Source organism: Lutjanus erythropterus, chromosome 20 (assembly GCF_056507025.1).
Source record: "Lutjanus erythropterus isolate fLutEry1 chromosome 20, fLutEry1.hap2, whole genome shotgun sequence".
In the NCBI taxonomy this organism is placed as follows: Eukaryota; Metazoa; Chordata; class Actinopteri; order Lutjaniformes; family Lutjanidae; genus Lutjanus; species Lutjanus erythropterus.
In genome coordinates, this window is record NC_139336.1 from 34,377,586 (window position 1) to 34,392,500 (window position 14,915).

Below are 14,915 nucleotides of genomic sequence, written 5' to 3' on the forward strand. Positions count from 1 at the left end.
GATTGACATCAGGTGCAGCTGCTCTGCAATCAGGACCTGGTGCTTAAAAACCTGCAGAGTGCAGCCAGTCAGGACCAGTGGGCCATTTGGTTGTCTTTGTCTTTGTCAGCCATTTTGGCTAGCATGGACACATGTTGTCTTGTATGTATTTGTTGTTTGATGTAGTAAGTTAACCCTTATGTTAGTTTAATTAGTTAACTTAATTTGGCACATTTGTTAATAAAAGAACCTTTGTTTACATCACTTTGTCTCGGTTTTCCTTCCTTCCTTTTTCTCCTGGGTAAATTTATTTAATGTTGCACCCCTCATCCCCGAGCCCGACTTGGGGGTCGTAACAGAAAACAAAAACTATGATGAAATCTATTTATACTTTCATCAATTAATAAAAACAAGATTTAAATGTTGAGGACAGTTCATGCTTGCTGTCTAATCAGACTGGAAATTCTACAGATTTAAATGAATTAAACATTATTAGTTACCTATAACTAACGTGTTTTAGTTGACTAAAATCTTATGATATCGACTCACCTGAAAGTAAAAACTAAAACTAAATGGAATTTTAGTCAAAAGAAAAACGACTGGCTATTTAACAAGGATATGATCACAGGTGTGCCTGGAGATTTTGGCACCTTGGTCTTGAAAAACCACAGATTTAGAGACTATAGATAAACCTGACAGAAGAAGAAAGGTCAGCTTGAGCACCACAGACGGCTCCATGGATTCATCATTACTCAGCACAGTTAAAGTTCTCAGACACGCTGTCGGGTTACCAGGTTCAACTTCGGCTCCAAAATCACCGAGCTGTGTCGCTTTGCTTGGTGCAGCAACAAGCTGCTGTGATGCAGTACAAGAACACAGCAGTGCCACTGATGTATTAGTTTGGTCTTTTACTTTATTTGACAGGAGCAAAGCATTTCAATCACACACAACCTTACAATTTCATTCAGCAGAAGCTTTTATCCAAAGTGACGCGCATCTGAGAGCTGATATAACAGAAGCAGTCAGAGAAAAACACGAGTCAGTGCCATGAAGCAAAGTTCCAGTCTGACAGGATGTAGGTGCACAGTTTTTTTTTATGTATATATCTTATGCGGTCAATCAAGTACAAAGGTGTTAATAATCACATTTCTGTAAAGACACCAGAGTTAGTCAGAAGAACTCATTAGGCGACTGATATTTCAGAGGCATGTTCGATTCTAACTGACACAAACTTCAGTCAGATAACAGATGAGGAGGATCAGCCTCTCTGCTCCGTCACCGTCTGAGGAGTGACGGCAGGTTTTAGCTTCATTTTTTATTTTCCAGTTTATGTTCTGCATTTATTTATATCCTTATTTTTTAATATTCTATCAAGTGTGTTTTATCCATGCAAAGATGCAATCTATGGATTTTATTCACATACGTTCATTATATATATTTTTTATGTGAAGCACTTGATGTATGTAATGTCTAAAAGGGCATCTCCTGTATGAAAGGTAAAGTTTATTATGATCATTATTATATCAAGATATGGATTAAAGGAATATTTCACCCAAAGATGAAAAGTTTAGTCATTATCTACCCACCCTCATGCTGATTATTTACATTTTTCATTTTTGGGTGAACTATCCCTTTAAATCATTCAGTATCTTCACCAGTAATGGTGAGCTGAAGCCAAAATTACACTTCTGGGAAAACAAAGTTACAATCAGACCGTAGGTTAAATGAATTATTCTGGATTCTGGATTGATTTAATTGATTGATTTTATATAAAACATAGTTTAAATAGTTAAAACTGATGAGATCCACGTGTGTTTGTTAGATTATCCCTGTAGATCTATTCTGAGTTACACTGATCGTCTCAAAGTCGGACCAGAAACAGTTAAGTAGCTTCACTGTCATTGAAATGCAGAGCAGTAACACACACACACACACACACACAGCATCATTTATCACCATCTCCCATCAGCCTCTTTGTCAGCACCTCATTAGCATATCTCCTCCTGGTACCTGGGTGGGAGAGCCAATCAGATCTTATCACCGGCTGGGAAGAAGAAAACTCTTTTCAGTGATGAGAAATCATCGAGAGACCCGGAGACGTCGCACGCTGCTTCATTATCTTTTCCTCTGAAATATACATGTCCACAAATCTGCATCCGTGTGCACATACAGCAGGTTTTTACAGAGATCATTAAAGCACGCGAATGCATCATTATCATATTGACTATTACTGCAGTAACCTCCACTGACACCCGACGCCTCTGCAGGCCTGTTTCCTGTAAACTGACTGCTCAGCACCGCTCACACACACATACACACACACACACACACACACACACACACACACACACACACACACACACACACACACACACACACACACAGAGCTGTATTCATGTGCCGCTTCGGGAAAAATGATACAATTCAGGAAACAGATTCGCAGCAGCATGCATGAGCTAACATACAGCATCCAGAGGGACGCTGTCTTCATATCGTATCTCTGTCTTCATCTGTCTCTCTGTCTGTCTCTGTTCAGATAGAACTTCATCTCTGCCGCTGTGGGACCGACGACGCTGACGTTTATGTTGGAGATGCACACAGAGATATTCCAGGTGTTTAGAAATGTTTGTCAAAGTGCTGACAGATGAAGTTTTCCCTAAAGAAACATTCTGAGGTACAGCACCAGTGGAATTAAATTAAATAAAACATATTTATTTGTGTTGCTGAGCTGAACAAACATTTGTTATAATAAAACATGTTAAGATACTTCAAACAGTGCTTTTAGTCCTCTGTAATTATTATCTTTTATGCTGCAATATATCCAAAACTCTGCAGCTCAGCTTTTAACCAACCAGGAGAAGAGAGCACATTTGTCCAGTTTAGCTGCTCTGCTCCGGCTTCCTGTAGCATTTAGAATTGATTTAAGGTCCTTCTCCTTATACACAAAGCCCTTAATGGGCTAGAATCAAGTTACATTTCTAGCTCACTTGTTCCCCACTTGCTTTCAAGAAGACTGCAATCGTCTGCAGCTGGTTTATTGGAGGTTCACAAAAACAGCCCTGAAGCTCTGAAACACACCACCTACAGATATAAGATATCATATTTTTAAAAGAAAGCTAAAAAATTTGCTCTTTAACCTTTAACTCGTCTCACATATCCAGATGTCTCTCCAAGGTTATAAGGGACAGAACACCCTGCCTCGTTTCTTTAAACCAATCACAAACGTCCTGGGCGGAGCTAAATCAGGATGCAGCGATGGTGCTGCTGCAAAACAGTGTCGACTGGGAACTTGTTTTGGTGGAACATTTGCACGTCGGGAGGCGAGCTCTGGTATTAAAATGACTTCATCACTGCTGCTAGCTGTTAGCTTGTTTACGTTCATTACATTAGCGTACCAGGTGCTAATTTGCAACCTGGGGGTTGTTCTTGTAGACAGGACGCCATGATGCTGCTTGAAGCCGGCGAGCAGTGACAGACTCATACCAGCAGTGTTCATCTGGTGAGTCAGATTATCCTTTAATTAGCTCTGACTTTCTTGATACAGACCTGAGACACTTTGCTTTGAACTGCTGCACTTCTTTTAAAATGTTATACTTTCCTTGATTTTATTCAATCAATACATTCTATTTTTTTTTTACTTTAAATGTATTATTATTATCTCAATGCCTTTTAGTTTCTATCTTATTTTCTATTTTATTTTTCTCCTTGTTTTTATCTGACTTTTACTGGTTTTATCAAGCAGGTTTGATCCATGTGAAGATGGATTCTCTGTATTCTCTTCTCATCTTAATTTCAATTTTAATTTCAAATCTTTTGTCTGAAAGGGATGTGATTTTTCCACTTTGTGGCTTTAATCTTATTGTGTGTACATAAATGTGGGCCTGTAGAGATGCAGGTTTGTCAGTGACTCTGTGGTTAAATGTTTTTGACACCACGCATCAGCTCAGGAAGCGAGGTCCTGCACATGTTAGCTAACCAGTTTTGTTGGCTTGTTTTTTAACGATGGCTGAAGAAAGTCTGAGTTTTTCTGAATATGTACGGTCACTCATCTCCAGGACTGTGGGTCTTACTGGAAAAAGTTGACATTAACCAATGGGAGCAGACTCGCTGACCAGTACACACTCACTCATGTTTTAGGGTGATTTTTATCTTTTTATTTTGTTAATTTAATGGTGTGCAGAGTGACAGTGCTGCTCTGAGCTGCTTCAGCTCAGAAATACAGTGATAGTTGTCTGAACATCATGACTACATTGCAACAGGAGCTGCTAGCGGCTAATTAAGAGAATTATTATCCCTGAATAAAAACAAGACGAAAAATCCATTAATATTTGTTTGTGCCACCAGTGAAAAACCAAATGTTCTCAGGTCTTTCTGCTGTCTGAACTCCTCCATCTTTTCTGTCTCAGAAGAATCCTTGACCTCAAACAGAAAGCGCCGAGTGTCCAGCCCCGACATCTTCACACAAATGCAGAACCTCCTAATCTGCACCCCTGTCTCAGGAACATCTGCAGCGGCTCAGTCGCGTCAGCTGACTGGAACATGGCCAAATCCTAAAAAAAGCCCCGCTGTGTATTGAGCGAGCCACTGGCAGCAGACAGCGTCCCTGCGCTCCGAGGATGTCTGCAGGCTCGACATGAAGGGAAACACCATCGACCCCGAGGCAGGGCTGAGTTTAGGGACGCATCACAATGAGCCAACAGGAGACAGGAGGAGGAGGAGGAGGAGGAGGAGGAGGAGGGACACTGAAGCTCCAGCTCTGCTCTGCACCGACACATCAGGTGCTGATCAGTAAAAAATAAAATAAATGTGCAATAATCAGGTGAATTATCATCATTTTCTGTGCATTGGTGGAAATTCAGCTGGTGAGTCTCTTTATATTGTGTATACTGCTCCTATTTTTATATTTCCTGTGTTCAGTGTTCATATTTTTTATATTTCCTCTTGCTTATATGTCTATATTTTATTTTTAATATTTTTTATTGATGCTTCTTTATATTTTTGATATCCACTTTGCTGCTGTAACAACATAAATGTTCCCATCGTGTGACTAATAAAGAAATATCTGATCTTGTCTTTCTTCAAACTGCAAACCAGTCAGAAGCATTTTTCCCTTGCATGTATCATGTAACAGAAATGTTTTAATTTTTATTAGTGCAGCTGTCTGCTCTAGCTCCTTGCATCCCAGCTGCGTCTCACAGGTTGAAATGCAAACTGAAGTGTTTTAGACTTGAAGTCTGTTTTTCTGACAGTGTGTGGGTAAACATGAGGCTGGTGCCTGGTAAAAAGGCACTGAAGATATCTTTTATCCTCATGTTGAAGTGTACTCCAGCTCACTCTGCTTCAGTTTATTTGTGAGCAAACTGTACATTTACTGCCACTAGACAACTTTACTGCAAAACAGAGCCTGAACAGAGACGCTTCAGTGTGGTGTGAACTCTTTTGTCATGCATGATGCTGACAACAGCTGAAGGAGTTACTTCTGGAGCCAAATCACATTTAGCAACTGTGTAGCGTGTGTTACCGGTGAGTACAGGATTCGTTTTTGGTCTCTATCAAACCCAACAACTTCAGTGTGACACCAAGACTTCAGGACGCTGCGCTAACTGTTGTAGTAACAGTTCCAGCATGTAATTCCTCCGAAAACGTGTTTTGTCTTCCAGGCTTTATGCTAAGCTAAGCTAACACCATCCTGACTTCAGCTCCAGCTGCACACCAGTTTGTTTCCAACAGAAATTAGCAGACTGAGTAATACTATCTCAACAACAAAGTTTGTCAGTGAGATAAAAAGTGAAGCATTTGAGTCAAATATCTCCACATCCTGCCACAGTATATGTCGATGTATTCTATAATTCATGCTTTAAATCTCTTACATAATGGATAGCAATTTATACTGGCCTTTAACCTCCAGCCTTACACCTCTCGCCTCTACATAATGGATGGGTTTCCACTTTCGCTGGATGAAGGCAGGATGACGCAGACGTGTGTGAAGGAAAAGAAAAGCAAAAAACATAAATCTGTCCTGCTCAGACCTCCTCAGTCGGATACAAACTGTCTGCCTGCGTCTCTCTTTCTGTAGTCGGCTGGACACATCTTCAGTTTCCGATGAATATGAGACAAAACTGTTGTGCTTTATTGATGTTCTGCTCCACAAAGAAAAAACTACAGAGGCAGTGAAGAAGAGGAAAAACAAGGGTTTAAAGTTTTCAGGCTGGCCAGGAAACTGTGTGACAGATGCTTTGATTTAGTTTCATTATTTTACACAAAGCAATGTTTGGCAAAATCCTACATAATACCTAAAACAATGCTGATACTGCACTGAAAACACAATGTCCACAAACACAATCTGTTGTTTCAGCTTTCCTCTCCTTTCCAACCAGATTTGTTTGAGAAAATAAACTTTATTGGGATTTTTTACAGCCAATATTTCATAGAAATTTGATGAATCTCTGCTCTACCTACTATTGAAATCAATATAGTACAGTCTAGTCTTCAGTCCATTTAATTACACTCAACAAACCTATATAGATGCAACACTTTTCATTTTGCTTCCATGTTGCTGAAGTAAAACATCGCACACTTCTTCTGTGCACACAGAAGGTTTATTAATCTCAAATTTTGTTCACGTACTGAGTGACTGTGTCGTTTCTCTGCAGCGGCGGCTGGTTTGACTCCCGCCTGCGGCCCATTGGCTGCATGTCATCCCCTCTTTCTACCCCCTTTTTTGTCAAAAAAACATTGTTAATATCCGTGTTAGTGAACTGCATGTAATAACCGCAGGGGAACTGAAAGACACGCCCCAGTGTTAGAAAGAGGGAAACCTGATGCTCCATGTCTCTACTCAAGTACAAGTACAGATACTTCTGTAAAAGTAGAAGTACTGATTCATCTTGATTACTGCAGTAAAAGTGAAAAAGTTTAGACTCTAAAAGTATAAAAGTAAAAATTTGTCCTCTGAAGGACATTTTCTACTGAAGAGTGAACTGAACCTCTCCTGTTTGTGTTACGTCTTTTTCATTGTTTTCATCTTATGTCTTTTCTGTAATTATCGTCTTGTTAGATTGTTTACGTCTCATGTCTTTAAGTCATTTTCACCTTGTTACGTCTTATTACAGCATTTGTCATTTTCATCTTGTTGGACCTGTTTTCATCTTATCATTTCTGTCTTGTTACATTTTGTTACATCTTGCTTCGTCGTTTTCGTCTTGCTACATCTTTTTGTGGTTTTCGTCTTTTGTCATTTCCATCATTATGTCTTCTTGTGTCCTTTTCACCTTGTTATGTCTTTCATGTTATTTTCATCGCGTTACATCATGTTACGTCATTTTTGTCTGATTATATCTAATTTGTAATTTTCCCTGTATTTTATTGTTTTATTGTTTGTCAAACCTTTTTCGTTTTCATCTTGCATTAAAACTAAAGTAACAAGTCTGTTTTGAAAATGTAAGGAGTAGAAACTACAGATATTTGTGCTCAAATGTAGGAAGAAAAAGTGCTCGCTTGCTATGTTTGCCTCAGTAAACTCTTGTGTACTCATGCTGCAGGAGGGGCTCAGGATGGAGAAAACGCAGCTTCACAAAACCTCACGTCCTGAAGATCAGACTCAACAATCAACTGTTTTTCCAGAGTTTCTACCTACTGCAGCTTTAAAGGAGCAAAATGCAGCATTCGCACATTCAAAAATAAGTACAGCAGTGGAAACAGTGAGTGGGAGCTTTAGACAGTGTATTAAATGAGTCGAGATGCTATTTAATACACAATCTGTGGTTGAAGCGAGTTGTTTCTACTGTTCCCTCCCGCCCACACTCTGAGAAGCTGCAGGAACGCTGCAGGAGAGCAAGACATGCACAGCAATTGTAAACTGACAATAAGACGTGAAGACGAGTCCTCCACTGTCAGCTGATCAGCTGTTTATAACTCTGTCTGTCTGTTGATGAAACGTTCAGCCTGTTATCCTGAAAACAAAAAGCCCACTGCTCTGAAAATACACACTCTGCCAAACTCCATTCACATTTTGCTCAATTTAACAGTTACAAACATGTACTGCTTCTAAAAGATTCTGTTTATGAGTCATTAGAAATCATTGACACTCACTCATTCTCCAAACGTTCGGCATTAATTTGAATTTCAAGAAGAATTAAACAGGAAAATAAAAAGCAGTCCAGAAATCGCAGCTGTAGACTTGTTTGCTTAATCTCATATCATGGCCATTTTCTGATTTATTGCAATAAATATGTCTCCTTTAAAATTTGGCAGACATCTGCTGACACGAGGTTCAACTTTTCTGATTATTATGATAGAAATAATTTACATTTAAGGGCCCTCATATGAGGCAACTGCATTTTATCTTTGTAGGGCATCAGGTAGTTCATGCAGAAACCATAAAGTGGTGAATATCAGGAAACTCACCTGCAGGTTAGCACATGTGGAAAACATACAAGCACTGTCCATGGGTTTGATTGCGTTGCCGTGTAGGGAGGGAGCCGGTTTGGAGATGATCGGCGGCTGAGCGGGGGGTAAGAAGGTGGACGACGGCTCGGTTACGAGGAGAGTCCCTCCCTCTGCGCCGTAACCAAACGACTGGATGGCGTTTTCTGCGTCGGGAGATACAGAAATCAGAGCGGAGAGTGTGAAGACATGAGGAACATGCAAAGAGAGAGCAGCAGAGGGGGAATGGTTATCAATATTAGACGCGGTTTACACCTACTATTATCCAAATTACACAGTGACAACAAAATTATTGTTTGCTCACAAAGACTTTATATTTACTGGGGGTGTAATCTGGATCTGAATCGTTCATTACACAAAAAAATCTGTATTTATATTCATACCCTGGTAGTTGTAAAAGTCATTTTCTGCCTCATTTTCTGTATTTTCTTTTCTGCTCCCATTGCTGCTCACAAAATCTGCTAAATAAATTTGTTTTAACCGTGTACCTGCACTGATTAAAAAAACAGTCAGGTAACTTGTTCTGGGTGGAAATGAGTGAATGAAATACAGTAAAAGTGAGTTTGAACAGTGTAGATACAAGTCTCATTGTTTTGTAAAAACTGGAGGTTGTGTGTATAAAGGGAGGAGGTCAAGGTTGGTCTAAAGCGACTCTGTTTAAAAAGAAAGAAAAAAAAGAAAAATCTACTGATGGAAGAACGGGCTGTGTTGGCTCATATGGAGCATAACTTTAAAAAGCAGAGTGTGTTTGCAGAAGGAAGAGGTCAAAGTGAAAATAAAGTTGGTTTTGAAGTGTCTTTGAAAAAACAACAACTGAAAAAGCTTCTGACAAAAATCTGAAATGCTCTGCTGGATGTTGGTCCCAAACTTCAGCTCTTATTTCCCACCTTCTCCTCTGAGACGTCAAACCACGTCACAACGTTCAGCATCGAGGACAGAAACACGCAGGCTGACGTCACGACGACGTGGTGATGAGTGGAGATTCAGATTCCTCCTGAAAGCCTTCAACGGTTTCCTTCATCGATCACTGACAGCAACATGTTCCACGTTCTCCAACAGTGTTACGTACATCCTTAGAAATAAAGCTGCTAACTAGAACCATATAGGGTTCTTCAGCGTGTCCCCAGAGGAGAACTATTTTTGGTTCTTGTTAAGTATTTCAACGATGAAAAGAACTCTTTACTTTCAAAAAGTTTTTTTTTTAATGAAAAGGGTTCTTAATGGAACCCTTGTTCTTACAAAGAACCCTTGACAAACCCAAATTGTTCTGAGTAGAACCTCAGCCCTGCAGGAAGAACCCTTTTGGAACCCTTATTTTTAAGAGTATAAATCATGTAAAGGGTGACACACTGTACATCAGATGTTTATTTGATAGTGGATCGATTAAATTTTACATGATTGATCAAATTCTTAATGACTGATTAATCGATCATTGATTAATTGTGATCATTCCTGCTGGGAACAGAAGCTCACTAACCTGATGTATGTGGGTTCTAAAACTGATCACTTTAGTATCTGGTGTTCTTAATAATTTGATGCAGAAGAACCTCATTTCATTAATCAACATAATAATGAACATGTTATAAACTGTGTACGCAGCTTCACTGCAGCTGTGATGATAAAATCCAGAGTTTACTGTCTTAAATTTTACAATTCTTCATATTACAAACTAATGAAATTCAGTAAAACAAGTCATGTGGTGTTTTCGAAGTGATGTTGAGCTGAGATTCCACAGTCTGTTCACGTTCAGAGACTCTCCTCACACACTGCACTCTGTAATACAGTCCACTTCAGTGAACTTCATCATCTCTCAACGATCTCGCCAGAGTTTTGTCCCGCGCTTTTTATCCCCAGCGCACAGCACACATTTTACATCTTAATTAATATTGTATTAATATTTTGAAGTATTTCCACACAAAGCTGGTGTCAAACATGGTGTTATATGTAGAGCCACAGGTTTCTGGACTTGTGCTTTAGTGCCATAGTTACGGTTGCTAACTCATGATTGGACGGTTGCTGTTTCAGTAAACTGTGAGTGACAGAGAAAAATCTGGGCACGTTCACGTAGCTGGAAACTGCTTCTTACCCCTACTGCCACGATCGACATCGCTTCCCCACTGCTGCGTTCTCGCCATTGAAATGACTGAAGTCATGAAAAGAAACCAGAAACGCTGCAGAAAGCTGGTTTCAGCTGCTCGTGTCTACAATCTCATGACTACAGCTGAGGTTTGGAACTTAAATTAACTCTCAGTCTGGTACATGTGCCTTCAAGGACTTATGGAAAATTAATCTTTTAAACAACATTATATTCTGCGTGTCCATGACTGGCCTTGGTCATGAACCAAAAGAAACGTTGAAAGAGCTCATAATGGAAGAAGCAACATGTCCCTGATGGCTGATCTCACAGGTGCTCTTTAGTGAGGCAGGTAAAAGTACAAAAGACAACGAGATCAAGGACGTCTTGCAGACAATCATGGAAACAACTGAGGAACTCCAAGCTTCAGGTGAAAAAATACTGTAAATGTTTTGTTTGAGCACAAGCAAACAAAGTCCTTAAACAGGTCAGAAATGGTTCTATGTGTGGATCTAAGAAAGACTAGAGACCTAACAGAGATCCAGATGGAGAATAAAGAAAAAGCAGAAGCCTGTACATTCTGTACATTTACACCACGGCACACACAAGCCAACAAACAAACAAACAAACCTTTTACGTCCACCAACACTCAACTAAATAAGTCAACGGAGCTGTTAGAAATTCTCAGCCTGGGATGACGGTGTGCTGTAGTTTAACCCTCTCTGATGTGTTTGGTGAATGATTGATGAACTGATTCAAACCACTCAACGTGAAGCGAACGCCGCCTCTCTGCCTCGGCGGAGCGCTTCAAATGGCTGCAAGACTGTCTGAAGGCCGTTGCATTTACACGTATAGTTTAATGGTACAAAAATAAAAATGTTCAGTACAACCTGGACCAAAGCCGGTTTGACTCATCAGATACAATCTTTACACACTCTGTGGTCTGTGTGATCAGACTCCAACTATGTTTAATACATGATGAGATGCAGCGTATTGATGTGGGTTCTTCTTCGCTCCAGGCACATTTGGCACGTGGGCATGCATGTACATGTTCGCATTAAGACAGAGGAGGAGCGGCTGTTTGTTTGACGGAGGAGGTGCAGAGGTGAGATCGTAGCTGGGTCGCTGTTATTTAAAGACAGTATCTTGGGATCTTCAACAAACTGTCTCACAGTCCTCTTCCTCCTCCGCCTAACCTTTCTCCCCCGTTATCGGACTCCCTCACACTTTTCTGTTTTATCTCCTATATATACATGCTGCTGTACACACACCTCAGTGTACTCGTGAGGACCGTCCCTGTCCATTAAGTCCACCCCTCACTCCCCTAACGCCACTCTGCTCTACACAGCTGAAACTCAAATGCTTTTTCAGTTGGTTCATTCATTCGTTTACTTACAGTAATTTTGAAGTACCAGCTTCTTAAATGTGGATATTTTTCCTGCTTCGTATCATCGTAACCTGACTTTGAAATGATCAGCTGATTAATTGATTAAGCAACACAGAAACGTAAACAGCAGTTATTTTGGTAATCGTGTATTTGTTTAAGGTGTCTTCCAAGACAAATGCCTGCAGCCTCCAGCTTCTGCAGTGTGATTATTTTCAGCTTTTGTCTGGTTTGTTCAACATGTCTCCATGTTTGTCACTGATTCCTAAAACAACATGTGACTAACAGAGAGTTCGAGGACCTTCATCTGTTACAGTCTGGTTACAGTTAGACACCAGAAAGTTTAGGAAAACACCACAGAAAAGTTTGTCTGTTGTTTAGTTACTGACATTAAATACGTGACTTCTGTCGAGTGTGTTAATTATGTTGCATTAAGTTACATATAAGATGCAAGTTCATTACATAACTTATCGGTTAATTATGTTACATTATATACTACATATATATGTCACTATGGGACACAAGTTAATTATATTACATTACATACTTTATGTATGTGACCTAAGTTAGGAGTGTTAGATTACTAACATGATTTCTTACGTTACGTATGAGACTGAAGTAAGTAACGTACAGAAGAGAAGTTAATTAGTTGCAGGTTAACTTACTTACAGGAGTTAAAATAAGGCTGCGTCCCAGACGACAGATGACCGATATGAAAGAAACTTGGCGATACGTTTTTGGTCATAGCTACAAAACAACATTGTCGGCCTGTGAGAGCGGTTCAGACAGAACCGTTCTCACGGTCTTGTGACTGTAAATATTCCAGGACAAAATTCTGACAGTGTCAGATGAATGACACACGATGATGATGATATTTTCTTGTATACTGACTTGTTGTAGTTTCTGCAGGTGTGATCATCTTACAGTCTACATACATCAAACTTTATGACTCTTAATGGTCCATCACCTGACTTAACTTTTTGCTGCCGTCATAATTACAACCATCAGCTAAACTTAAATATTGGTCATAATAAACTGCTTCTACTGACAAACTGACTGGCTCTTGTTTTTTGAGTTTGGATCGTTGTAAACTGAATTAGACCTGAAAGAATCAGTTGATTAATAAAATGAATTATTACTAAATGAAATAATTATCTGATCAACAGAAAATGTGTCTTATAATCACTAAAATAAGTTGATTTTTTCAAGCAATGACCTGAAACTTTTTCTAATCTTACCATCAACCCACTGACATGCTCCAACTGTGAAGGATTTTCTTTCTTTCCTTCTATTTTTAATCTCCGTGTCTTTGTGTCTAAATTTGGTCCTGAGGTAACACACACACACACACACACACACACACACACACACACACACTGAGGACTCACTGAGGCAGGTGTTGTGTGTGAAGTCCCGGTGGAAAGCGTCACACTCTGGCTCCTGATTGCCAGTACCCCTGCAGGTACACCACAGGCTGATGGTGATGTTGGAGGGACTGCTGTCGCTGTAGTTAGGTGTTACATCTGAGCCTGAGACACAGAGAGACACACAGAGACAGAGAGACACACAGAGACACACGGAGACACAGAGAGACGCACAGAGACAGAGAGAGACACACGGAGACGCACAGAGACAGAGAGAGAGACCGAGGGGGAAGCGGTTAACGTTGGGGAGGAATAAGAATTAGGATGGAGATTATCCAGGAAGAAAGGTAAAGAGGATTTTTGCAAATTGGGAATTGAATCACTCGCTGAGGAAGTGAGTCACACATTCTGCACACAGAATAACAACATCTACTGTAAACTCTCAAATAAAAGATCCCATTCAAATCATATTTGACTCTCAAATAATAAAAAATATAAAAAGGTCCATCCCTTCTGAAATCACCTGTACTGAAAGAGTTACCATGGTAAATAAGAATTAGTCCAACAATAAAGACCTGTTACAACCAACAATCTGCTGTTTTCAGTTTATTTTCTCACTCTGATTATTTCCAGATGTTTCTTCTTTGCTGCAGGGGAGAGTGGGGTAAGATGAACCAGTGGTCTGACTAAAAGAGGTGGTCTCAGCCAGGATCAAAATTAATAATAGTTTGAGTCATTTTTGGCATGATGGTTGAAGTTTTGGACTAATTCTGGCAGGCCATCGCCCGAACAGGAAGAAGCAAAAACAACACAAAAACCCCCAAAATGAACTGCAATTAAACACAGTGAAAGAACCAAATATTTAACTGGCATTTGCAGACGTCAGACGCACACCTGTCTACAAACCAATCAGTATGAAGGACAGGGAGTCGCAGCTCATGTAGGTGATGAAGACAGGATTGTAGAGTTTGTTAGCACGCTCACATAATTTCAATCTGATAACAAAAAACCTGATTCTCTGTGCAGCTGGACTAATATCCAACAGCTAAATAAACACGTAAGAAGAAAATCTGATGATTAAATTTACCGATGAGGCCGACGTAGGACATGAGGCAGCCGTGGTAGTTATCATGGGGACAGCTGGTGACGGTGTGAGGCGTCATCTGGCAGTTCATGTGGAAATCAGCAAGCCGAGACCTGCAGCAACACAACAGAAACACATCTGTCAGGATCACATCCAAAACATGATGCACTCTGGGTAATTTTGCAAGTCATGACAGGAAGTTTTTCTCTGATGGCTGATATTTTATAGAGCAAACACTCGACCTTTAAAGATTGGATTTGTGCACACACTTGATTACTCACTGATACTTGATCCAGCTTTTAGACCGTATCAGACTGGTACTGGTGTTGGAACAAACCTGGCTATAAAAACCTCACAAAAGACAAAAAACAAACAAATAAATCGCTAAATGCAACGACTGTGGTATCGATCAGTGAAATTTCTGTTTAGCCCTGCATTGGCTATCCAACGCTAGCTTGCTACTAGCTTTGTAGCTAACTTTACTGGACTGACATTTGTTGAATATTTTGAAAAGATAAGTGAATGTTTGTTTAAACTTGGTCACACAGAGTAGTTGGTTTTCCTTCATTTTAAAAATAGTTGTTC

General features: G+C 39.9%; 1 protein-coding gene across 1 annotated transcript in view; it reads right to left on the bottom strand.

Moving 5' to 3' along the window:
- gfra2b (GDNF family receptor alpha 2b) overlaps window positions 1-14,915 on the bottom strand; it is a 119,698-nt gene that overhangs the window by 9,093 nt on the left and 95,690 nt on the right. Inside the window, exons 6-8 of the mRNA XM_084746443.1 lie at window positions 14,334-14,443; window positions 13,271-13,411; window positions 8,386-8,570 (exon numbers count right to left, since the gene is read on the bottom strand). Coding sequence (XP_084602569.1) covers window positions 8,386-8,570; window positions 13,271-13,411; window positions 14,334-14,443 — 436 coding nt within the window. The remainder of the gene's footprint in view (window positions 1-8,385; window positions 8,571-13,270; window positions 13,412-14,333; window positions 14,444-14,915) is intronic.